Raw genomic sequence first — 27,202 nt, 5'->3', positions numbered from 1 at the left:
TATACACGCATGTTATATGGTCTTAATGGCTCTTCTCCTTCCATTGCTGACAAATGTTGCCTCTTCTGTTAGCGCTTTGTCAGAGTAATACATAGGGCTAAATGAATCTTACAGATGAAAGCCCCAGTTCATACACAGAGCAATGGCATGAAGCATTTCAACTTTGAGATGGGATGGAAATGGGTTGTTTTAATGATAAGACCAGAATTATCCACTGTCCTGCGATGTACAGAACACTTCGTGTCGTTGATTGTGTAAAAACCTGAAACCAAGTCCAATGAACACGCTGCTTCTCCACGTAGGTTATTTGCCTTCCTGCTCTTGTGTCGTCTGCAGTCAGCAGCTGGTAGATTTTGAGAAGTCTAAGGGATATTTTGGGTGGGGAAAGGAGGTGCCAACACTTTTTTTTTTTTTTTTTTCCCTAAGGAGTTCCCTGGTAGTGAATGTAATACTGCGAAAGCCTCTCTGTAAAAACACAGCCGGTGAGTCTTTGCTGGGTGGTGCCTGCTGTACAGGAAGGAATATGCAATTTTCTCTAATGTCTGGTGTCTGGTTGGGGTGTGTAGGCGTGATTCCATGTTGTGTGAGGTAGGTGACTCCATTTCTAGCCAAAGCACAGCTTCTCCGGGCCTGGCTGCTGCAACAGCGCCGTGGCTCTTGGCTGGGGGCTGTCGGGAACCTCAGCAGTCCTGGGAGGAATCATCACGTACCAAACGAGCCTCTGCCCTCGTCATCAAACGAGGTTGAGGAAGTTGATAATTCAATATTAGGCAAGGCAGGACATCTTTATCTGTTTAAACATGAGAAGTATACTTCTGGAAGTATGCCTTGTTGGGAAGCAAGAAGCCCCCTGAACCTTCACCCTCGGGCACGGTGCGGGGTCGCTGCGGTCCGTGGGGGGCTCCTTACCTCTTCTCTCTTTCATACTGCTTACAGTGAACAAAGTGATTGAAATGCAGCACGTGTTTTGAGTGGTTTATTAGGAGATGAATAATTTTGAAGCAGATTACGAGATACATAAGGTTGTTCTTGTGGGGGATTTTCCTTCTTGAACAGCCAGTAACTTCATCCAAATTGTTCATGACTGGTGTTTATAGCTTTTATGCTGTGTTACTAGGTTCTCACTTATTCTTTCATTCTTCTTTAATTTTCAACCATTTCAGCTTGATTTTAGCAAACCTGTACAGGTCCACATAGCTCTGTGCCAGTCCCCCAGCATCACACATGACAATGTGGAGCCGTTCCTCCGGGACACCTCGCAGAGTGGTGGGCACTGTCGGGTCCCTGTCCCCTCCTGGTTCCTCCCTTCCCATTTCAATCCTGCGTCTCCCCATGCAGCCTCCTGGGGTTTTGCCCATTGCCCTTGACATCAGTGGGTTTCTCTGCCAGCAGCTCAGATTCGGGTTCCAGGCTGTAATTTCTTGGGGGAGAAGGCGGGTGGGGATTGTTAGTAGCTCAAGTGGTATGTGAATAATCTGTTTTCTAAACCATTGTTCATGAGAGTTTCATGGATATTCAGGGTTTTCCTGCCCGTGGGTGCTGTGGCACACGGCTAGCCAGAAGCTACTGGGAATATGTACACATCACTTCCAAAAGTTTCTAATGTGGACATAGGCGAATGTTGCTGTTTTGACCTTGTTTCCATAACACACAATTTTTCAAGTTACTGATGCATTTGGAATAAGCTCCTAAGCTTCTCCCATGTGGAGATCATAGTTGTATAAACGAATGCTTTTTGCTGGTAGTTCAGACAATTTTAAAGCACTTTGAGCAACTTCATTGCCACATCCACGAGTCCTGCCCGTGCCTGCTGTCCTGTTGGTACAAACACATCCGATCCCCCTATTGCTGCTTAGCGAGCTCTGAAGGAAAGAACAATCGGTTTGGGTAATAAAAATGACATACAAAAGACAGAAGCTGTGATTTATTTTGGGAGATTGAGTAGAGTGGCAAGCAGCACTTTAAAGGTCACTTGTCTCAAATAAACCTTATATCTCTCTCCGATTTAAAGAGATATTGCAGCCTTTCCTTACATTAACCTGCACAAAATGTCTTTTACAGTCACATTGCGACGTCCAGCAGGAGCATCACAGGAGGCCGTGTGCTGTGTGAGCAATGGGAATTGATGGCAGTGCTGGCCAGGGGAATGGAGATCAGTTATAAGTGATTAATGCCTTGATTAGAAATACTCCTTGGGGAATGGTGCTGGTGGTTCGAGCTAGTCTTCAGTGTGTATTTATGAAAAGTACAGACAAATTCCACACAGAACTCCCTTCCGATTGTGAGAGCTGCATTTTGTCCCAGCAGTCGCTCTCAGCCGTGCTGTATAAAGCAGCCTTTGTCGCAAGGATCTTAGATGGTGCACAGAGAACACAAACTGCTGGGGTAGTGCTGCTTGAGCCGTATTGAAAGTTTGTAAATCATTAGGAATCTGGATAGATAGTTTAATTTAAACTGTCTGGTGTCAAGTGGTGCTACCAGAGCCTGCCCATGGCTGGACAGGCCGCCGGCAGAAGCTGCTCTCTGGGCGGCTGTTGGAGCAGGGAGATGGAGAGGACGGAGACCCCCGAGGAGCACACAGCAAAACTGCGGTCACGTTGAGGTAGGGGCAGTGAATCCACCCAGGCTGATTTGTTCCACCACTTCCTAAAACTCTTGGGTTTCTCATCTACACCAACCTCCAGCACGGCGGTGCCTGCCAGCAGCCCTGGTTTGCTGCTGCCTTTCCTCCTCGCTGGCAAGCAACGCGCTGACCTTGCTCGTGGGCGCTTCGCATCCTTCCAGGCCAGCAGCCGGCCTCCAGCAGCAGCAGGGCAGCGTCTGCCCGTGGCATGAGTGGAGGCAGTGTCCTGGGGAGCAGCCTCTGCTCACCCCGTGGGCATCAGCTAAGGCACCAAGGAGACCTTGGAGAGCTTTGGGGAGGCAGCGTAACGCTTGCTGCTGCCCATCCGTCAGCAAGAGATGGATGGCGCTTTTCTGCATGTGCCACAAAAACGTGTAGTGTAAGAAGTACTCCCCTGAATTTCAGGTGAAGCCAGCTGGCACTCCCTGCTAAAATTAATTCTCAGCTTGTCCTGCTTCGTTTCCGTGCTGCTGCCGGTTGCTGGAGGGGTCACATCGCGGCGTACGTCAGCTCCTCCTGCGTGTGCTGGCGTGGTGGTGCTCCTTGCCCCGCTGCACTGGGTTTCGTCAGCTGAGCACCGTGACCTTTTTTCTGTTCTCGAGTCCTGAAAATAGATTTTTTCAGTCTCTAAAACTTTTTGGTGGCTAAACATAGTCTTCAAAGTGTTGTGTTTCCTTTGTGCTTGGATGAAGTTCGCTGCTTTGTATCTACTGCTTCGAGTGGGTTTTTGTTTTGTTTTTAAATGGAGTTTATAAAGGTTTAGCTGTGTTTTTCAAACCTTTTAAACAGATTTATCCTTTTCCAAATACATGTGGGCATAAAAGTATTAATTTGAAGGACAAATATCTTGCACTTTTTGAAATTAAGATGCATTCAAAACAGGACTGTTGTAGATATTAGCATATTGAAAACTAGCTTTGTAGTCTTCTTGTGTCTTTAGGTTTGAGTGATGATTGGCATTGGGAATGTACTTGGTGATGACAGATGTCACAACATCCCCCATGGTCTTCATCACAATTTTGAAAATCAAAATTATGGTTTGTGTGTCAGAGGACTCACAGCCTTTTGGGCTGAGACCTACAGCACCAGTCATGGTTCCAAAAAAATCTATGAACAAGTGTTTAATAAAGTGCTCCTCTTACTTAAAAATCACCATTTATAAGGATGACATTGGGTGAACAACAACTGCACGATATTGTCTTTTAATTAGTAGAACTGAATATTTTATCTAGAGGCTGACTCTTCTGTGTGGAATTTCGTTTGTTTTACAGAAGCAGCTTTTTCTCTTTGATCATGATAGCTGATGCTGCCAGAATAATTCAGATTTTTTTCTGTATAAGAACGTTTTTTTAAAGCAATACAATATAAAAAGTTCTGTTCATTCAGTTGAGCACGAACCAAATAATGTATATGTATACAATGCAATGTGTCTACATATTTATATACATGTTGATTTATGGATAGATAAAATAGAAGCACTGTTGAATTTGCATGTACCAGAAATACATAATATCCCTGCTTTGTAGTCATCATCATGAAAAAAAAAAAAAGGCAGTTTATAGACCAAAACTTTGTTTTAGATTACTTAACTCTTTTGTTGTATATTGATGTTTTCTAAGGCTATTCTTGAATTAAAGGCTTGAATTTGTGAACAGGTATCCTTCTTCATACTGGATTGCAGGATAAGCTAATGGTAAAGTTGTAAGCTGTTTGGCTGGCATTGTCTCGTGTTTATCTTACAGGCTCTTAATTCTGTCAGTGTGTATCAGTGAGCTGTAAAGAAACTAGACCTTCATTTTATAGAAAGATGAATCATTATCAGTTATATAAGACAAGAAGTATGATTGGCCAAGCTTAGTCTAAATTACCATTTTCTCAAAATACATGTCAACGTACAAGTGAATATTCAAATAGGTAACAAATGTTTTATGGATAACTTTGTCAACAAATCTGATTTATGTGTCTTTTTTCTTTTTTTCCTTTTCCTTTTTTTCCCCAAATCCATTTTACTTGCAGCTTCCAGCTGATCTTACCAAGATGCATCTTACAGACAATCCTCATCCTCAGGTGACTCATGTCCCTTCAAGCCAGTCTGGATGTAGCATTGCCAGTGATTCTGGGAGCAGCAGCCTGTCTGATATCTATCAGGTAAAATTGCATTTGTTTCTTATTTTTCCTTCTCCTCCCCCAGCTGAAAATTGCATTTTGCCTTTCCTAATTGCTCTGGGTAACATTTTGTGCTGCTGTGGTGTCAGCTGTTTATCAGAAAACACGAGGTCAGGCTTCCACTTCCTAAGTTTGTTTGTTATTTTTGCTGTTGGCTGGCAGGATTTTGTCAGAAGTCTGTCAGAAGCTGTTGCACAGAATTTGTAAAGTGTATCTGTAATGCTACCTGCATATTCTGCTTCTGATGGCAATTCATTCCTTGTTTTTCCTCGCCACGAGTTTTGTTAGCACTGAGCTAGGTGACGGTGACCAGAAGAGGGTGGCAATTACACTATTTGCAGGTGAACATCAGTGTCAGTGTTTTACTTCATTATAGTTCTATTAAATGCTGGTTAATCACAGCTTATACAGATGATAAATTATAATGAAAAATGAGTGGAGTTGCAATACAGAATGCGATAAAATAAATGTAGTAAATCCTTATACCATTTAGCATCGGACTTACGCATGGAAAGAATTTGTTTCCAGTTCATTTCTTGCCTTATCACGTGTAGCAAAGACTTAGGGTTTGGTTTTGACTAGTCATGTTAATATTGAGAATGTCTTATTCCTATTAATTTTTTTTTTTTTTCTGGAAGGAAGGAAATTGGTGTTAAACATTCTGTAAGCAAAACAGTGGCTGCTTATCTGCAGCTCCCCTCCCTGCTGCTGCTGCACACGCCTGTGTCGCTGGGGCGAGGTGGCACCTCCCCGGCTGTGAGAGGTGAAATGCTGCACAGGGAGGTGCTTTTCACATCTTTATATACCAACAAGTGTGCTGTTGCTCTTAAAAGTCACATTCAACGATATGTGCTGGACTATGGAACAAATTTCATGAAACTGTTTGTGCCTGTCAAATACCTCCTTCCTTGATTGTGTTTGTTGTCAGTGAGATGTCCTGTCCTGCAAACAGAAGCATGGCCATAAACGTGCTCTCTGCACCAACTGATTGTAGAAATTCCAGTGTTGCTCGTTGTGAATAGAAGTCGAGGAAAATTCAGAGATAACTTAGGTGCATTGTCTATAAAAGAACAAGAGCTACTGCCTCGTGTCAAATCGCAGAGGGGGTCTTTCATTCTGGTTGATGAGGGTGGTCATCTTGGGTTTGTCTTGGTAACTGCACAACCATTCCACTTTTAAGTTGAAATCTAACTACAATATCAAATCTGTAGCAACTATTTAGCATTATGTAGGTGTACCTGGACTTTAGACACCCATTCCCTTTTCCTGGGTACCGTCTTGGGTCTTTCCTCACCAGAAACAGCGACTGGGGAGGTATTTTATTTACAGCAAAGTGTTGATAGTTAACTTTAAAGATCAAACATTAGAAGCAAAAATCCTTTTACAGCATTAAGTAGGACTAAAATATAGAGAGACTAGACTGTTAATCTGTTATCCTTAGATTTGCTCACTGCCAGCTGGGGCAGCAATAGCTTGCATCATAGATGATGGTTTCAAAATGCACCCGTGATTTCTGAGTGGCAGAGTTGGAAGATTTTGTTCTACATCTTGAATTTTGTTTTCCCTTGGAATCAAGTCTGTTGACTCAAAATAATTAGTCAAAATCAACAGAACTAATCTGGATGTTGTACCCTAACATCTATATATTGAGGTTGATAGGCGATTTTCCTGACCATCTTCTGTCTGCCTGTCTACCTGAGTGGTTTGGAAAGATTGTTGAAAGTGAAAAGCACTTGAAATATATTATTAATGAGGAAAATATCATTCCAGTAATGAGTGAATACTCTTATCATGTGTGGTTAAATGCATTTGAAACGTTGCATGCCTGCTCTTCAAAAAATGCCAAAAGATCATGATTGTTAAACAAATAAGAATTACATAAATAAAAGAAATGATGGAGCAGCGTATTTATCTGCCCTATGACATGAACAGTGGTGAAATGTATTTTTGTCCCTTGAGGAGTTAGAAATTAGTTAATGTGAAAATGAGTGCAGATTTTCTGGAAGGAGTGAGGACCTTTCAGTAGGAATCTCCTTTTCAATGACATTCGCCCATCTATTTTTGCAGCTCGTAGGGAACACGGATCTCTGTAAGCTCTGGTGACAATTCTGAGTCAGTCTGAGGCAGGTCATCACTGTCAGACTCACGTGAGAGCTTCCAAGATGATCACAGCAATCCGTGAGCTAGCTGCAGTGTCATTAATTTCTAAAGACAGCACTGGAGAATCAAGCATTTGATAAGCACTGTGGATGAAGATAAGACGTGCAATGGGCACGTCATGGCAGGGATGCTGGGGGAGAGAAAAAGCTCTGTTTTCCCCCTGTTGAGTTTTTAAAGCATTTTTCGTATCTTGTCTTACGTGTAATGTGCAAATACTAAGCTGTCCAAGAATGCTGGGTATTTCACCACGATTTATTGCAGTAACTTTAACAGTTAGTTTGGGATTAGTCCCCTATTGTGTGTTACCCACTTTTAACTGCAGGATGTGTGATAAAGTCATGGCACAACATTTAATTCAGCATGATGTGGAATGACGCATCAATAGAGGCAGATTTTGAAATCAGAAGGAAGGATTAAAAAAAAAATAAATTCCCTCCAGGATTCATTTTGGTATTACGAAGGTGGAGAAGCTCCATGATACTCTCTACAGTTTGTAGTGTACTGGCTTAGTAGCTGAAAATATTTTTGGTATCTTAAAATACAGCTTGTCATAAACTGGAAAATGTTGCTTTGCTTTTGCAGTCAGTTTCGTATCTATTGCATGCCAAACTCTCTAGGACTATCATTAGTGTCAGCAAAGGAACAGTATTTTTTGAATAATATTTATTAACGTAGTCTTGATGTGACCTTTTGAATTAATGACATCTTAACGTTAATTTTTACAGTAAATAGTGCAACCATAATTCCAGAATAGGAAACTGATTGGAGCCAAAGAATGAAACATTTTTTATTGAGATTTGGAAAGGTTTTCAGCTCATCTGTGTACACTTTATTCATTGATAGTGTTGAAATGAGGTTTCACTTGTTCCAGCTGCATCTCAGTTCAGGAAGTTAAACAGGAAATGAATGTAAAGCTGAAGGTGAGATCGGCAGAAAACAAGTTCTTGCCCGTAAGCACCGCTGTGAACATATTGTGTTAAACCCTCAGTTGCTTATGAAAATAAATTTATGAGGATATTTTCTCCCTTATCCTGTACCGTTACTGCTCCCAGTTGAAGCCTTCAGTCTTTATGTGGCAAAATGTCCAAATGTGTATATTGCAAATTCCAACTTGCTTGGAATACTGCAAAGCAGCTTTTTTTGGTCAGACTGCAGACCTTTGGTTGTATGTATATATATGTGTATGTATATTTAAAAAATTTCTCCTACAATTTTTATAAAAGCTTAAATTTAATTTGCACATATATATATATATATTTTTCTTTTCCTTCAACTCATTTCTGACAATGTCTGACCTAGCTTCCAAACTAGGTGTTTAGACAGAATTAGGGGAGGCTGTGTGGTTGTGCATGTAACAGTTGAAAAGAGGGATTATAACTTCTACAAACAGCCCCTTTGACTTGTAAAGATATCCTCAGGGAAAAGTCATCCTGCAGGTACTGCACAGAGCAAACACTTTCCTTTACTCTTTCATGGAGCAGGCTTTAAGAAGACTGGCAATGGTAACGTAGGTTGTTCAGATCATATTGCTAGATGTTGGTGGGCATGGTCTCCCTTACAGCATAATGAATTTGTTGCCTTTATCGATGGCTTGCAAAGCTGTTCTCCTGCTGACTGACAAATTCTCATCTATTTTGCCTTATCTGTTTAGTTCTGCCAGTGGTCTGCGTAGTGGTTCTTTTCTCTCTCTTTTTCTGTCATCTCCCATTTGTCACTTTGGCAATATATATTACTTGTGGGCAGCACCGTTATTGCCCAGCAATAATTCTGGCTGTGGTTAAGGATCTGATATTAAAATGGATTATCTATAAAATATGCATCAGGGAGTGTCCTTTACTAAGGATTTTTCTATCAATTCTGTAAAACGTCTTGGACACTTTTCCCATGAAAGAATTGATGTGAAGGGAAGGAAAGGGGGGAAAAACAACAACAAGGAAACAGACTCTTAATCACAGGCTGTGTCAGGAGTCGTGAACATTAAAATACTGTATCATACGGAGTTATTACAGAACAGGAAATCCTTCATGTGTTGCATTTAATACTTTTGTCTGTCAGTGCATGTTTCTGACACTGTAGTGGAATACGAGTCATTATCACCAAAACATTTTGAAGGCTGCTTCTTATGTTTTTAGCTCCCAAACCAGTGTATTGTGGCTGTTTAGATGAAGAAATGCTAGAAAAGTCCTTGAATAAAATGCCGTGCTGATCATGTGCTGCCAAGGCTCTCCAAGCACAATTTGCACTTCGGCTTAATTCCAAAGCTGTTAATGTGAGCTATATAAGCCAGTGAAGTGATGTAGCGTAAAAAATAAAAATAAAAAAAAATTAACCCTATTTATTGTTACCCTACTCTGAATGAAATAGTTATGTTAAATCATGTAATCCTTTTTTTATTAGGTTTGATGGATAATTATTGAAACGAGGACATGCTCAAAGATCTAATGGTATATCTAAAAACTCAATATTTTTCTGCCTAGAAAACAAGGCAGTGCTGCTCCATCTGTCCAAGTACTGGGACTTGCATTAGGAGAGCAGCGTGGAGCATGTAGGAAGATGGAGGCAGTGCTGTCTGCTGGATTTAATCAGACAGCGTTGGTTTTGATGATGCCACTCAGTCTTCCCAAGCAGTTACCAGTGCTTCAGCACTCCAGCTACTTATGTCATGTCTAGAGCTTCGAGTGGTAGGCACGAGCCAGGATTAGTAACTGTCACTGAGTTATTGATGAAATAGCTCTAACTTGAGGAGAGCAAAGAGTCTTTTATCTCTGTTTTAATATTCAGCCATCAAAATGGGCTCTCAGTGGTCTTGGTTGTGCCAAATGGAGCACAGACTTGCAACAGCTCCGGTTTGTGGTGTAGTCGTTTGCTGATAGCTCTCTCTCCAGCCATTCTCCTGAAGTGGTTGGAAGTGAAATGTTTTAGGTACATCAGGGAATTGGTGTTAATGAACGATGCTCTGACTCTTTTGTGGGGGAAGGTTCTAGTGGGACTCTGCCCCTAGTTGTGAAAATCACTGGCAATCAAGTAGATGGGCATAGATACTCAGAGTTTTGTCTTCTCAAATCTGTGCCTCTGAAAATATACCAAAATTGAATATAAATGTTCAGGATACATGGTAATACTGATGGCACTTTTCTAAATAAAATGATAGAAGTTAGTGTTTAAAAGATATATGTCCAACTAATGCCAGTGGGAATTTGTTTATAAAAAGTTTTAAAATAGGTGTCCATTGATCAATTTTGTGCAAGGATTCTGTCAGCGTCATATTTGCTGTGGGTTATGTGTTGGCCTTCATTGGCCTCTTCCAGGGTTTTGTTATTCAATAGATGGATATTTTGTGTGTTAGTGTGAGGGATTACATTTAGCACTAAAATTCAACATGCGTATATCAATCGATAATAACAATAAATAAGAAAAAGTTTAGGGGTGTAGCTCTCGTTGCCAAAAGAATATCTGAATTGCCACAGTGACAACAAGCAAGTTATAAAAATACTTGGTGATATTGTGATGGAAACCTCAGCACTGTACATGCTAGCATGCCTTCTCCAACCCAGCCCTTTTTTAAGAGGTCTTGTGAACATGTAGAATATTTAACACATTAGTTTATCATCAGTGTAAATGTGTTCGCTTAATAATAATAATGAAAAAAGCAATTTCTGCAAGTCTGTTTATAATTGCCTTATACTTCTAAGTGACACATCTTGTTCAAATTTTTGAATTTGAACAGAAAAATGAATTGCATGCTGGCTTAAATTAAACAGAAGTGATTGAAGAAGTATTCTGTGGAAATTGAAATTTTGAAACTACTTTTTTTTTTCTTCCTTGCCTTCCATCTGTTTTGGAAGGCTATTTTCATTCCATTACATCATTTAAACTTTACATGAAAAAAATACTGCAAACGATTCTTGTGTGATGCTGCTTTTTGATGCCAGTATTGCTTTATCTTATACTGTTGCTTCATGTGTCTGCTCAGCATGATGTCTATATTGCCATCTATTGATGACAGCAGAAATGTGTCTACAGACATTGGGTAACCAGCGTTGTTGCTGAATTATATGATTATTTGGTCAATATTAACTCCTGAATTTTGAAAAAAACACTTGCTCTCATGAATTCACAAGGAAGACCAAATGCTATAAAGTGAGAGTCAGCCAACAGAGATGGGAGTAGTAATCCTTACTTCCTTTTTTTTTTTTTTCATATTTATATTCTCCACCTGACATACTTACTGTATGCCAGGATGAAAGTCCATGTTACAATATGGAAATGAGTAATCGATCAAATCCCTTTAATTTTATCCACTCACCCTGGGTTATTTTTCCTCCGTGTGACACTGTTGGTATCGATGGGCTTACATTGCCTGTAGTTCCTTGGGAGCGTCATAAGGAAAGGGAGCAAATGCCCAATATGTTAATTTTTTCAGAACTTGCGATCCTAATTCCTGTAGCGTGGTGTTGCTCTTTGCCGATGGTATATATTTATACTCTCATGTATAAATTAACTCTTAACTGTAGATTTTGCTGTAACCTGTTCTTGTCAGTGTTCAGAAAGGGAACTATTACAGTTTCTAGTTTAACTTTTGTTGGTCATAGATTATTTTTTTTTTGTAGTACTTGCTACCTAAAATAAGACCATAAATTATTAAACTGAAGACATTGAACTCTTTGTCTGATGGATGTCTTCTCTTTAGGCTACAGAAAGTGAGATGGGAGATGTTGATTTAACGGGTCTTCCAGAAGCACCTGTAGACTCTGAAGATGAAGAAGAAGAAGAAGATGAAGATATTGACAGAACTTCAGATCCACTTCTAGGGCGAGATGTTGTACGAGAGTGCCTTGAGAAAGAGCCCGCAGATAAAACTGATGATGATATTGGTGAGGAAAAAAAAAAAAGGTCTTTGTATAAAACTATATCATACATCATCAGTGAGAGAAGCATGTATGAAAACTGTTCAATGAGTTGACGTTAAATGTATATCTTCATAATTATGGATGATGCCTTTCAGACATCACTTTGTTCTAGTGATACTGTTAATTAAATGATTTTCCTCTTATTATCCAAGAGAGTATTTGTTCTGAGAAGCTAATTTGTTCTGAGAAGCTAAGTATTTAAAAAACAAAACAAAACAGTCTTTGAGACTCATAAGATGTTAAGTATTATAGTCATTTTACCAGCTGATACAAGAGTAGCAGTGTAATTTTGGCTGCCTGTAACTATAGAGTTAATCAGTGAATGTCAAAGAGAATGTGCTAGTTAGATAAGCTTAATTGTAAACTGCAAAACACTTGAAATGAAATTAATTTATTGCAGCGTCCAACTAGAAATTGATGTTAGTTTAGTGGTAAAATTTGGGTTATGCTATACTTCTGATTATTTCTCTAAACTCTGGAAAAGCATTTCATGCTCTTAACAAGCTTATAATTAGTGTACTGAAAGGATATTTTTGTTCTCCTAAATGTTTGTAGTTGAAGTGCTTTTACACTTAGCTAGATTGCTGCCCTAAGAGTCGAGCAGTGCCCGATCAGGACTGCCGAGCCAACAAAACACATACTGGGCTCGTTCAGCTGCAGGCACTAAAAGGGATTGTAATACCACTGAGCAATTCCTTCCGTGAATTAAACTGAGGTTTAATATACCGGTGGGAGGGTAAGGTATCTAAGGAGCCCCAGGGCCTTGCAGTCTTCATACCAATGTTTCCTTTGCCTAACAGAGCAATTATTGGAATTTATGCATCAACTCCCGGCCTTTGCAAACATGACAATGTCTGTAAGAAGAGAACTTTGCTCAGTGATGATATTTGAAGTAGTAGAGCAAGCAGGAGCCATCATACTTGAAGATGGACAAGAAGTAAGTAACTGAAGTAACTGCACACAGTATGATTTGAGCACCAAAATTTGAAGATCAGCGAGGGCACCTGGGTGAGAGGGCTGGGAGATGTTCTCTGCACCACTCCCACACCTGAAGGCTAGGGAATCTTTCTCTTACCGTGACTCACTTCCAAAATCCTCAAACCTTAGTCCATCACTTAGTAACATGCAGGCTGAATCTTACAGTCTTCCCTGTTCAGGACTTCAGCATGATTGAGATGGTCAAAACAAGCAGAGTTCTATAGCGTTCGCTGTGGATTATCAGTTTAAGTGCTAATATCTAAAAGAGTTTGTTTATAGGGGTTTTACCTGTAGCACAGAAGAATGCATCATTCCCATTGGTAAAATAACTCTTTAGTTATAACATAGGATTTTTTTACATGCTAACATAGAGATGTATCCCTGAACAATGTATGACCTTAATATCTAAACAAATCAGATCTAACAAATTATGACCTTAATGTCTAAATTAGAAGCAGTTTCCCTACACATTCAGATGTTCAAATAAGTGGTCAGGCTCCCAGTGTAGGTACTCTGAATCATTACCTTGAAGCCTTTCCCTGTCCTTTGTTCAAGAAACCTGGAATGTCTGTAGCAGTTCATCACTTCACGAGGACTGTGTGGACTCTAATCTCAGTTAGTGACCAAGTGGGCATGTGGGGGAAGTGTTCATGCTCACTAAATAGTATAAATATACTGTAGCAATTAGCACACTAATTAAAAAGCAATCTATTCATCAGCATTGCTCCCTACTGAATTAATACTGAAACGAATGAAGAATGCTTTTCAGCATTCGTGTTTCACTCAGCTTTATTGCTTGCCTTACAGTGCACATTTCTAGTGAATTAAACGTTGCAAAGCTGTGGTGGCAACAAACTGGAGACTGCAAGAATAAGACTTTCTGAGATAGGAGTGTTGGAACAGCTTATGAAAGCTGTTGAATGAGCTCCACTTTTAAAATTTGCTTTTTTACTCCCTCTAGCTCGATTCCTGGTATGTTATTTTAAACGGCACAGTGGAGATCAGCTATCCTGATGGGAAGAGTGAGAGTCTCTGTATGGGAAATAGTTTTGGGATTACTCCCTCTCTGGAGAAACAGTACATGAATGGAGTGGTCAGAACCAAAGTAGATGATTGTCAGGTAAGATCACAATTCTGTACAACTACCTCATATTTTTAAACGTCTAACAAAAGAAAGCAGACTAGTTGTATCTCAAGGCATGATCTTTATTCAGGAGCAGAAAAAAGGATGTTGGTATTTGATGGGTCACGAGCTCTGCTGCTGTTAGATTAGTTGTACCCTCTTTCAGTAGCTGAGATTTATTTCACACTGCTATTGTGTGAGAAACAGGAACTTCTGCTTTGTGCTGAAATGTAAGCGTAGTATGTAAATGAAATGTGCTGAAATGTAAGCCACAGTCCATGCTGTGTATGTGATTGACATGCAGTAAGAACAGATAAGCAGAAAATAGACTTTTCCACTTGCAGATTGTGTTCCCTTTATGTTTAACCTTTTGAGAACAACCTTTTGGAAGTGTAAGATGGTGACCAGTTCCATTGTCTTCTAATTACAACTTTCTCGTGTAATTGAGCAGAACAGACTGGGGCTGGTAACAAATGCTGTGCTATGGTGTTTGCATCAAAGCAGCCCAGACATGGGGCAGGGGGATACATTCATGTTTTAAATATTTATTAACAATCATGTGTTGCCTGGGGGCAGTTTGTGTGTATAGCCCAGCAAGACTACTGGAGAATTCTGAACCACGTGGAAAAAAACACTCACAAAGTCGAGGAAGAAGGAGAAATTGTTATGGTAAAGGAGCACAGGGAGCTGGACCGCAGTGGAACCAGAAAAGGACACATAGTTATCAAGGTGAATTTCTTCCCATGCTTTCTGTTAATCTGTTAAACCTTTATTAATAAATACAATTTTGATTTTAAACTAGAACACATATACAGTTTTGTCTGTTTTAAGTCAAAGATTTAATTCAAACGAATTTATATTACTCTACAAATCTACTTCCATCTCCCTTTTAATACAGCTAGACCTGTTCAGCACATATGTTGAGTTTTGTTTTGGGAGCACTCCTTGTGTATCCTTACATATTGGTTTTTTTTGTTTGTTTGTTTTTTGTAGTTTGGAAGAAGAACTTAAAATTTATTATAAACAAAGTTATGGGATGTTACTGATTCTTCTGGCCCGTTATTAGCTATGCAAAACATTTGGTCTGGGAGACGCTTAAAGACTTGATTTAAATACGTTAGTGGCTTTTTTTCCTTTATTTTTTTTTAAACTGAAAATTGAAAAAGGCGTATACTACTCACATGGTATTATGCTGAGGTACTCTCTAGAGAGAGGTAGTGATGGGAGATATCAGCTGTATTTGCATTTAATTTTTAAGGCAACACCTGAGCGACTCATCATGCACTTAATAGAAGAACATTCTATCGTGGATCCAACTTATATTGAAGATTTCCTTCTAACGTACAGAACATTTCTAACAAGCCCCTTGGAAGTTGGAAATAAACTGTTGGAGTGGTTCACGGTGGACAGCCTCAGGGATAAGGTTGGTTTGAGACTAGAGATTAATATTTGTAGTGAAAATTTTCTCCAAAGCAATTCCTTTTTTGTAACACTAGTATTATACTGCAGCTATTTTTAAATGAACTAATTTAAAACCAAGTATTTTTTAGTAATATCAAGGAATAATCCTGTACTCTCCAAAATTAGGTTTGTCTCTGCTTTTCTTCTGCATAATGGTAAATGCTATTTTCTATTTAATTTCAAGATGTAAATGCCAGTCTGTCTGAAGTCCTTTTCCACCAGCAATTCACAGAAATTGTGTTCGTGATCTCTTGGACTTACCACTTCTGTTCTCACAGCAGCATTATGCTTGTCTTCCATAATTTTCTTCTGTAGAGCTTTTCAGTGTATTGAGCCCATTTTATTAGAGCAGCTTATTACAAAGTGTACTTGAAGTAAACTGTGCTCAAGACAGATGAAGATGATAAAAACACTTCTGTAAATAGAACCAGGTTCAGCTCTGTGCAGCTGTACACACATGGAAAATATACCTAGCTTGGAACTTGTATTCATGTCCTATTTGTTGAAAACCATGGCAGTAAAATTCTGAGCCAGCAGTTTTATATGTTCTAGATTTGAGCTGAAAGAAACTCAAACTATCAAAACAGCACTATTTTTTTTATGGTGGGGAAAATTTGCTGGGATCCTTTACTATGGTTACTGCTTCTCCCCTTTTTCCATGCTGCACACGTTAGCAACTAATGTTTTTTAAGAACAGGATTTTAAAGAAGGAAAGTAAAGAAAACTGTCTTAGCAAATAAAAGAGGAAGTTGCCTATTTTTAGAAGAGAAGCTGCTACAGATTAACTTTTTTAAAAATAGAATGGATGGATAAAATAGTTGTCAGACTGTCTTTTATCATGAATGGTGGTAACTCTGTAGCACACAAAAAAGCAACCCAAACATTTAATTTAAAAAATCAAAAGAAAGGTCTTTTGTTTGTTTTACTATTACAGTATACATCCTAGAAACTTCCTAGGAGAGGAGGCAGTTAGGATGCTTTAAAAAAAATACATTTAATAAATGACATAAAGAAGAGATAACCAAAGATAAATTTGTACACCAGTAAGTACTAGGTGATGTAATCAGCTAGATACAAAAATGTTTGTTCCTTAGTTCTTCATTTGACTCCACAACTAAAGAAAATCAGGAAATGATTTCAAGTGCAAATGGTTTCTGCTTCTGTTAACGGATGCATTAATCTGTCATATGTTATTCTGTCATGTCCTTGTATTCTTCTTTGCTTATAGATTAAACCCAATAGGAGAAAAAAAATAAAATAAAAATAAAAAAAAACGCAAATACCTTTATGCATACTTTTTTTCAGGTTACCAGAGTGGTCTTACTGTGGGTGAACAACCATTTTAATGACTTTGAAGGTGACCCTGCTATGACTCGATTTCTGGAAGAATTTGAAAAGAACTTAGAAAATACGGTAGGAGCAAAAAAGAATGACTGTCACACTTTCTGCATTATGCATTTTCATTTTCCAGTATGTTACCAGGGATTAACACATTGTAGTCTGTAAGAAAGCAGTTAATAGGTGGCTTTTAACATGTGCGTATTTGTTCTTAAATATAAATTTAGGTACAAAGCTCATATAAAATAGTACATATGGCAGTCATTTATGCGTCTTTGTCCTCTTTTGCAGTAATGCAAAATTTATTTAGTAAGATTTGGAAATGTAGGATCATAATTTCTTTTTCTGGCACTTTTTATTTTTTTAAACAACTGTTTCCCCATTTCTAATAAAAGAAACATTACAATCAGTTTTATGTCTTCTGTGTTACAGAAAATGAAAGGACATCTCAGATTGCTGAATATTGCTTGTGCTGCCAAGGCAAAATGGAGACAAATTACCTTGCAAAAGCCTTCTAGAGACTCACCTCTCTTTTTCAGCCTCCTTGGAGGAAGTGACAAGGGTTTCGGTATTTTTGTAGAGACCGTGGAAACGGGCAGTAAAGCAGCAGAAGCTGGACTTAAGCGTGGTGATCAGGTAAAAAGAGCAAAGCTAATTTTAAGCATCCACCTTTTGATTTAAAAAGAAAAAATCTGGTTCAAATGACTGTAAAGAGTATTAAAAAACAAACAAACAACACCACCACCAACAAAAAACCTCTCTCTATACATCACACTATTTTGATACCACAGTTCAGCTCTAGGTTTGTGTGTTAAGTATGTATTTCTATCAAATAGTTCTTGAAATATTTCAAAAACAGAATGGGAAAAGAAACCACATTGTGGTTGTTTTAGGAAACTTTCTTAAAGGAGATGTAGTTAGGTTGAAGCCATCAAATTGGTTGGCTGGTTTCTCATTTAGCATACAGCATCACAGTTTGAGGCTGGTGGAGCCTCGGGGCCCAGCAGCTGCAGGTCTGCCCTTTGGTTGTAACATCAGGTCTGCAGCTGGTGATCCAATCAGTCGGTGATCCACTGCTTTTGTTAGAGTTGCAGTTCCTAACTGCACAAATGTTGTGCCTATCGCAGAAGATAAATTTGGTTACAGTAGTTGACAAGTGGTGATGGAGGTCCTGGCTTCTTTACAGGATGCAGCTTTACTGAAGTGATACAAATAGTGATTTTACAAGGAATATTTTCATGCTGCAACTACTGTAAATACAATATGATAACCTCTGGAAAGTTTTTAATGTGCTTGTGTTATCACATTTATATTTGTAACTGTTGTAAAATAACTCTGTTATAAACAGCTGTTGTAATAGTTCATTTTGTATTTCTTCTTAAAGATAATGGAAGTGAATGGACAGAACTTTGAGAACATTACATTTGTGAAAGCTCTGGAAATCTTGAGGAACAATACTCATCTCTCCATTACCGTAAAAACAAACATTTTTGGTGAGTAGACTTTACATGTTTCTCTGTGTATGTGGCTAAAAATTCCAGTCCTTCTGGCTTTAGAAATGCAGTAGGATTTCACCTTTCTTCTAACTTGCTCTAGAAGTGAAAGAGTGTGCAGGAGTCCCCTCATTGTGCCTCCGTTTGCTCTGATACATTTTTATGTGCCAAGGACTTGCACATTGGGTGGCTCAAGGCCAGCATAGCCAGCTCTCCGCGCCCTGAGAAATCCTCAAATGACTGCTTAAGCGGCTTTAGTGTCCCTTCATGTGATATGGCTGACGCAGAGCCAAGGGATCTGGGCCAAAATATTTTGCCAAGAAACAGCAAAAATGTAAAACTGGATTTTCATAAAACTTTTTATAATGGTTGTAAGAACGGTAGGACAAATTGCCTTGATATCTAAAATCGATAAGGGAATATAAAAAGTGGTATGGTATATAAATGTTAGCTTTTAATTGTCAGTGTGAGTATAAACATATTAAACCTCTTTTAAAATCTCAGTCAAACCATCTGTTCTTTTTCCATAATCCTGTTCAGGAAACAGAATAACCATAGCTACAGAAAGAACGAGACTGTATGTACAAGACAGATTCTTCCTCTGTAGTTGTTGTATCTGAGAGCTAATGATGGTTTCCTTCTCTTATTTCCTTCTCTTATTTTCTTCCTGTGGTCACCTGCCCTTGTTCCGTATGGATTTTTTTTCCTTTTATGATTTTCTGTTTATATCTGTGCAGGTAAAAAGTTTTAAGATCTTAGCAGTTGCTTATTATCATAATTCTAAAAAAGCATAAAACTACTGTAATCAGTGGTCTAGTCTAATATCAAACAACATAAAATAAAGCATTACTGCAACCAAGGCAGTGATGCATGTAGTTAGGTGAAAGTGGATTTTAACTTCTTCTCCTGCTAGCTGATTAAACTTCAAGATGATTTCTCTGATATTTTTTAATGAATTCATGTCTCGAAGCTCTTTTTTCAACTGCAATACTTACTATTCTGTCCTTTTGGTGCTAACAATGAGCAATCACCATTCTTATATGTGAATTTATATAGTGAAGACTTGTAGCCATAAATTGAGTTCTGTAATAGAAATACGCAATTTGACTACAAGTATAGATAAAGGCCCATTTTTTGCCTTGTTCCTAGGGACCATCTTGGATATCAGCTCTGTACAGCCCTGCATTTTCCCAGTACCATGATTTCAACAGAAAATAACAAATTTCTGACAAAGACTTTAAAACAAACAAAACATTATGCATTAGTAAACCAATTTGAACAGTTTGTTTTTACTGTTTATTTATGGGAAGAAACACAAATAACAAAGACTGTTTTTTTCCGTAGAATTCTATCCTCTAGGAATGTCAGTAATAGACTGGCTCAGCTTGATAAATGCAATAGGAAATTCGATGAGCCTTATGTATTACTTAAGACAAAAAGGTGTGTGTGTGTGGGGAAGACATCAGTCCATCTTGAAGTTATTCTTGAGGAAGCGTCTGCATTCTTTTACCTAAAGATGCAGACAAAAAAATCAATAAATGCATGGAGCTGATTGATGTGAACGGAGTGGTTCCTTGTTATTGATCTAATTGCCTTACTGAAGGGTAGAATAGCTCTTAAATTTGCTGTGGTATGTGCTAATTTCAAAAGTAGCTGGGAGAATCATGCTATGCAGAGTGGTTCATTATTTTGATTAAACAGTTAGGGTTACACTGTCTGCCAAGGAACTCCAGAGCAAAACTTAAATGGGAAGAAAGCCACACCCTTAGAATCAAAACTAAATGTAATACAGAGCCTGGCTTGGCAATACATTACGTTTTTGGTTTTGGACTCTTTGGTTCACTTTTTCTGTGGGTATGTGGTTTTGAGGGGAAAGAAGCATGTAATGTGAAAGTTTAAGTGTGCAAAGGTAAATCACAATGTTTGTATCTCTTCTTACAGTGTTTAAAGAGCTGCTCTGCAGGATAGGGCAAGAGAAGAATGGAATTCCACATATTCCAAAAATTGCAGAAAAGAAAAACAACCGTTATTCCATCCCAGATATGCCTGGAGATGTGGAACAGATGTTTCCCCGTGAAAAGGGAAACAAAAAAATGAAAGCAAACACCGTATCTGGTGGGAGAAACAGAATCAGGAAAATTTTAGACAAGACTCGATTCAGCATCTTGCCTCCAAAACTGTTCAGGTGTGTCAAACTCTTCTGGTCAAATGGTAATTTTTCCTTAATGAAGCTGTGTACTATCTTCAGTCATGTCCACACTGCTTTTCTTATATTTTAAATGCAGCAAATCTAAACTATAGCTGCAGAACAAGGCCAAAATATCTTCTGTCCCAGTGAACCCAGTGAACGCTTTCAGATCTGCTTTTCTCTCTCTATGGTTTGAAAGCCCATCTACGATGTGTAATTAAAACATGACAGCCGTTATTTTTTCCAAGATTCATTCATCCCAAGATGAATATAAGGATCTCCACACGCCTAATCGACACAAACCTGTTTTGCAGTGATGGTAGCGTGAGCCAGTCGCAGGATGACAGCATTGTTGGGACTCGGCAGTGCCGGCACAGCCTGGCCATCATGCCTATTCCAGGCACGCTCTCATCCAGTAGCCCTGACCTGTTGCAGCCTACAACTAGCATCCTGGATTTCTCTAATCCTTCAGGTAAAACAGCAGTGTTAACTTGATTTATAGGATAATTACAAGGCAGCTGGTTTGGGGGTGGAGTTGCATCTTTTTACCAGCTTCAAACATGCTTAGTGCAGTTACCTCTTTATCTTGTGACCCTAACAGGTCCAAACTGGTGATTCACTGAACATGCAAACTGCCCGAAGCCCTCTTGCCTGCTTTTTTGTAATGTGAAGCCTAGGTTCTTTTTACAAAGAAGTGCATTTTGCCACCTATAAGTATCTTTGGTTTACCAGAGCTCTGGTGGAAGTAGGTTGTCTTCCTCTGTACCTATCTTGTTTTATTTTTGCCCAATGTCAGTAGGTCTGGTGACTTCTCCATCCATCTTCTTTGAATATTTATTTCAAGCAGCATGGCAGGTAGAACAGAACTGTGGTGCTAACACAGCATTAGTAATTCTCCATATTTTACAGACATTAAGTTCATTCAGTTGTCTGTCTGAAAAACTGACAAGTGTTTTGAGGTTTGTAGTGTGGGCTTCCATTGCTGGTACTTGTAGGAACACAGTTTATGGGGTGGCTGCAGGAGGTATTTGTTATATGCAGCTGCCTGTAAACATGTAAAGTCAGAATCATGTTTCCCTATTTCAGATGTAAGTTCTGTGCATAATTATATATTTTGTAAAGTGCCTTCTGGCTACGACTTATGTTTATGTAAACTTGCAGATTTCCCCTTTAAAAGGGACAAATATGTCCTATCAAATGCATAAATATCCATAGCAAATAAGTTCCTTTTCTTCCTGCAAATCCAGTTTCTTGCTGTCTGCATGAGTGAGCTACTCATTTGTTCTCTAAGAATCTTCCTTTAATGCTATACAAGTTACTGCATAATATGAGTTATGGATAACTGGTCCTTACCTTTATTTCAAGTTTCCTACAACAAGCATACAGTCATTTTTGAACGGCAGAGAAAACCCAATTATTTCTGACCATGTAATGCATACTTGATAAGTTTTGTAAACATTTCAGTCTTGATTTGGTGTTGACACACTTTTTTTCTTTTTTTCTGCCTGCAGCTGTTGGGTTTTACTGTAAGTATCCTGATGTATGGCATCCTAAAGACCTTAATATTGCATGGCTTGCCTAGTAGACCTAACATGTTGCATTGATGTAGTTATACTCTCAGGACATTAGGTAGTCATGTGCCCTGTAGCCTTCCCTTTAATAAAAGGAGTCAATAGGCTCACCTTTTGGGCACTGTAATCTCACGTCAGGCTGCTGGACTGAGGCTGCATTTTATTCCCATTTCTGCCACTGACCCACTGAATGACCTTTGGCAGATTACCTCGCTGGGACCTTGCTTTACAAGAATGAAATTGCTTACATCCCTTTTTATAGAAATTGAAGTTTTGGATGATAATGTAGCTTGAGGTTTAGTTTGTTGTTTTGTTGGACTCCGTATAGTCCAACTTTTTGCATGCAAACTGGAAATGTGTTTTGTATTGTAGCTGTGACTTGAATCACGTGTAGAAAAGTAAGTTTTACTAATATTTACCTGCTTAAAAGAAAAGACCCTAAAGATGGGCATGTGATTGTCGTACGAGTTTCTATGACCTGGTACTTAAAAGTTACTCTGTGTTTTGGTTGCATGGCGATTTCTTTTTTTTGTTGTTTCTTTTTCCAAATTACGTATTGTGTTTCAGTTTTGGCTTTAAACTTGAGTGTGTTCTGATTTTTAGGTATGTTAATACCATGGTATATATGCTTTAGCTCTTCTGTTAATTTGTGATGGTTTTTACGAGTGCAGGCATTTCCCAAATCATTCAGTGTATCACTCACCACTTTCACTCTGAAATGAGCGCATAACACTTATTTTCCCCTTTTATTGTCCCCATTCATGTCAGCTAGCCCCAAATCATTAATGTGACCATTCTGGTATGACCGTATGTGGTAGTCATCATAAGGAATCAGTAGAATTAGTTTTCAGTCAGATTTTTTTTCAGTGTAAAGCTTGACACCAGTGCAGGACAGTGTGCCCCGGGGTGCTGGTTCCCTCGAGCAGGGGCTGCCTTCCCATCGCCTTCCCCAAGGCATCTGGTACCCTGCCTGGCTAGCCACAGTCTGTGGGCATGGCACTTACCACTGAGGTTATTAAAGGCTGGTCAAATAACAGGGAGAGAAGGAAGGGCTGTTATTACAGCAAAGACCTCTACAATAGCCCAGGGCATCTCTGATACGGGACTTAATGACACGTTCACCTGAGACATAGATTTTTTGAATAGCTGCAAGCTTGGAGGATGTGGCTGAGGGCTTGGTGAGCGCCTTCCTCCTTTTCAGTTCTGCAGAAAACCCATGAATGTCTAGTTGTCGGATTTTACGGAGGGAAAAAAATGTGTTCCCATGAGCTTTTACTTACTGTGCACCCTGACTTTTGACAACTTGTTTTCCCCCCATCAGATGGATTTTGAGAATCAAGTCTTCTGTAATAACTCTAATGGAGATAACTATCTCCAAGCACCAAGTTGTAAACTAAATGTGTGTTTCTTTAGATATTTGTTTCCTGATGTAGGATGCCCCAGATAAAGCTGTTCTCCGATGCATTTATAATTCATAAAATGTGTTATAAATAAGCACGCTAGCACAAGAATTAACTGCTGGCAGCAGCTTAGTTTAGTTTCTTCAGGTTGAGAGAGCAAGTTTGCAGCTGGATGCAGAAGCAACCAAATCTCCTTTCTCCTCCATGTTCCCTTGCCCACAGCTCAAATGTGTGTGCTCGATGGCTTCCCAGTCATGGGAGGAGCACTCGGGGCACTCGTGTCAGTCCTGGATCACACAAAGACAAAAGAGCCAGAAAGGAACAAGGCTTCCAAATTTTTTGACACGCTGGGAAGGACAGTGTACAGGACAGTAATATGCTATGTAGATGTTTTGTGCTTTGTGGTAATAAGCTAATATGTAAGTTGACTTGTGGAATTGCAGAGAGGAGAAGTCCTCTTTTTCCATTCAAATTTTGATGAACAGAGTGTTTATTTAAATGAATATTTATCAAGCAATAGAGAAAATGACCTTTTGTCTTTTCACAGGAACAGTGGTTCGTATGTTAAACGCGCTTTTCTGTTATTTTAGATATTCCAGACCAAGTAATAAGAGTTTTCAAGGCAGATCAGCAGAGCTGTTACATTATCATCAGCAAAGACACTACAGCGAAGGAGGTTGTGAGTCACGCCGTGCACGAATTCAACTTGACGGGAGCCCCGGAGACTTATTCCCTCTGCGAAGTGTCCGTCAGCCCTGAGGGAGTCATCAAACAGCGGAGACTTCCAGATCAATTCTCAAAATTAGCCGACAGGATTCAACTCAATGGACGGTAAAGGCACCCTTGTTTTGATTTCAGTTTGGATTTATTTGACTTTGCCTTTTAGGATTGAAACATCCAAAACAAACATTGGGGAAGGATGTTTTAATGAACAGTGTTTTAATGAAAATAAGCAGGTATCTATTAAGAACAGACAAGAAAATGTCAGTAACTTACTCTCCCTTCATCTCTTTCATTCCTGTTTCACCTTCCTTCTTATGCAAAAACCCCTCCCTGACTTTACAGCAAGCTCTCTTGATGACAAGTAAGGTCAGCAGGTTAGGAAAACATATTTAGTGGCTTACGATTAAAAAGAAAAAACTTGTATTTCTTCTGACTCTTCCCATGTGTACTTCAGGATTAAAGCATACAATTAATTTCTCAATGATGTCATGTTGCAATGAACTGATACTAACCTGAGATAAATTCTTCCATTTTTGTGTAAACTGTTATGAAAGTTTTCAGAAATGTAAAGTGCTCCAGCTTTATCTGATGTCCTGATCCATACCAGAAAAAGGTTTACTACAGTAAAAAAAAAATCTTTAGTTGTCTTTGCTAGGCAACAGAGAGATTTATGAGGAATAAACTTCTGTGCGTCTGAAAGTGAACTGCTTTGGACCATGCAAATGAATTTTCCAGCTACATTTTCATTTCCTGAATACTGTGAGCTTCATGTAAATATTAATATGTCACACAAATTTATGTGAGAAACCACACTGTAATTTGTGTAAGAAGTGGAGAAATACATTAATGAGAGATTTCTCAAGACTAACATGCATTTAAAATGTTATTTTACTGCTAAATTTACAAATGGAAAAGTAACTGACCTTTTTCTGAAGGTGAAAACTGCAGCATGTTACTGAATACGGTATAGGAAACGTTAGCAAGGAAATAGGCTAAAACAGCTTTCGAAGTGCTGGAGAATGAGGTTTTTACCTCAGAAATGGTGGTGTTTTATAAAAGCTAAAGTATAAAGGTTGTGCTGTCCCTTTCTGCCTCTGTCTTTGCCTCTTATTCTCAAGTGTCAGCGAGGTGGAAATGCTCTCACGTGAACACCTCTGTCAGTAATATCCAGGCTGATTGCTATGCTTCAGTGTCTTTGTGCTCACAAACCCTCTGAAGAGCCTCTCTAACATTTTGTTGCAATTCATTTGTTCATAGCTATTACCTAAAAAACAATATGGAGACCGAGACTTTATGCTCAGATGAGGATGCTCAAGAGCTATTGAGAGAGAGTCAAATCTCCCTCCTCCAGCTCAGCACCATCGAGGTCGCCACTCAGCTCTCCATGAGAGACTTTGAATTATTTCGTAACATCGAGCCTACGGAATACATCGATGACCTCTATAAGCTGGACTCCAAAACAGGGAATGCTCACCTGAAGCAGTTTGAGGATGTCATAAATCAAGAGACATTCTGGGTTGCCATGGAAATTTTAGCAGAGCCCAACCAACTCAAACGAATGAAGATTATTAAGCATTTCATTAAAATTGCCCTCCACTGTCGAGAATGCAAGAACTTCAATTCCATGTTTGCAGTTATAAGGTAAAGTACTTCCCATTTGTCAGATCTGATTTCTGGTGTCAAAAGCAATTTTGTTGATCTAAATTGGAAAAAAAAAAAAAAGTGTATCTTGACCATATTACTGATGGTACTGGGTAGTTTTTGAAAGAACTGCCAAGCTTTTCAAAATGCTCGAACAAAAAGATGTATTGTCACTGTGTTCTTCTCCTTCCTCAACCTCCGAAGGTCAGGCTCACTGCAGTGGCTCACATGACTGTCTCTTCTAAAACTATCACATAGCAGGGAAAGAGAAGATTTGGACAAAAATGCTGTTTGAGGAACTTCAGGAACCTGCTTGAAAGTTGCTGCCATTTTCTATGATTCTGACGCTCAATTTCCCTTTTTTTCTCATTGTTACTTTTCAGTGTGCACTGAGTCATATCTGCAATGATGAGATTTATTTTATTTCTTCCTTTCATTGTAAGGACTTCCTCAAATCAGTCTTGTTTTAGTTTAAATTTCTTTCTCATTCTTTCCAGTCATCTGCTTGCTTCTCTATTTTTTCTCTTCATTTGCACGCTTAGACTTTCTCTTCTGATTTATGCTAGCTGCTGCTGCTTTGACTTTAACAGCATGAGTCCAGCATTTCCTTTATTTGCAATTATGTGACAGCCAGATTGTATTTGAAAAAAAGAAAAGAAAAGCACTGTGATTCATCAGACAGAGATCTGGATTCATGCTGTATCCCAGCACCAGTACAATCTTTGCAAACACCATTTTATAATATCTTCTTCCATGTCTAGCCAGTGTAATGAATGATACTAGTTTAGTTATACAGTAAAGAATTAATAAATTCCCTTAAAAGGTACTGTACAAGCAACCAGGAGGGTTGTGGCTACTCATTGGTGAATGCAAATGTGGATAGAGTGCAATTTCTGTTCCCTGCTTCCTAAGCTCTCGTGGTTTATTGTACGTGGAGAAATGGCTGTTCTTACTCCTGAGTTCAGCCTCACGATGCCGTGACTGAAGTGGTCTTTGGTCAAAAAACAGCAAATGGATTAGCTTTTTGTTTTGCCCATGTTTCCAGAGGAATACGTTTCTGTTAGCATTTGCCATAGAGATTCTCTTTCCTGCTTTGCATTTCATGTTAATGCGATGCCTTGTGTTTTGTGAAATGGGAAGATACCGTCTTAGTAAGTAAGAGTAGCTGTGGGGGGCACATGGTAGATTTTCATGTGAGAGAAGGCTTTGTGACTTTACAATAGCACGGGGAGAACTCTATGAAAAAAAAAATAAATCACAAAATAAGTTTTTGAAGCCTTCGAAATGAGAAAAAAGAATCTCAAAACAGTAAATTCTATATTTGTATGATTCTAGGTTTGATAATGAATGCTGGAGACTATCACTTCCCAATGCTGCAGCCACAGGGACTTTGCAATCATTACCAAATTTCTTGGGCATAGTTTGTA

The 27,202-nt window shown here is 38.9% G+C and overlaps 1 protein-coding gene across 2 annotated transcripts in view; it reads left to right on the top strand.

Moving 5' to 3' along the window:
* Nucleotides 1-27,202, top strand: part of RAPGEF6 (Rap guanine nucleotide exchange factor 6) — a 112,630-nt gene that overhangs the window by 61,505 nt on the left and 23,923 nt on the right. The window contains exons 2-15 of one of the 2 annotated variants that reach the window (XM_032196875.1): nt 4,640-4,771; nt 11,640-11,823; nt 12,660-12,796; nt 13,799-13,957; nt 14,537-14,689; nt 15,219-15,383; nt 16,727-16,834; nt 17,192-17,395; nt 18,144-18,252; nt 20,194-20,437; nt 20,755-20,912; nt 21,952-21,966; nt 24,002-24,242; nt 25,392-25,775. In XM_032196875.1, coding sequence (XP_032052766.1) covers nt 4,640-4,771; nt 11,640-11,823; nt 12,660-12,796; nt 13,799-13,957; nt 14,537-14,689; nt 15,219-15,383; nt 16,727-16,834; nt 17,192-17,395; nt 18,144-18,252; nt 20,194-20,437; nt 20,755-20,912; nt 21,952-21,966; nt 24,002-24,242; nt 25,392-25,775 — 2,393 coding nt within the window. The remainder of the gene's footprint in view (nt 1-4,639; nt 4,772-11,639; nt 11,824-12,659; nt 12,797-13,798; nt 13,958-14,536; nt 14,690-15,218; nt 15,384-16,726; nt 16,835-17,191; nt 17,396-18,143; nt 18,253-20,193; nt 20,438-20,754; nt 20,913-21,951; nt 21,967-24,001; nt 24,243-25,391; nt 25,776-27,202) is intronic. The other variant, XM_032196874.1, reaches the window with a different exon arrangement.

This window comes from Aythya fuligula, chromosome 14, assembly GCF_009819795.1.
Source record: "Aythya fuligula isolate bAytFul2 chromosome 14, bAytFul2.pri, whole genome shotgun sequence".
In the NCBI taxonomy this organism is placed as follows: Eukaryota; Metazoa; Chordata; class Aves; order Anseriformes; family Anatidae; genus Aythya; species Aythya fuligula.
The sequence above is the reverse complement of the archived record's forward strand: the minus strand, read 5'-3'. Positions and strand labels throughout refer to the sequence as shown.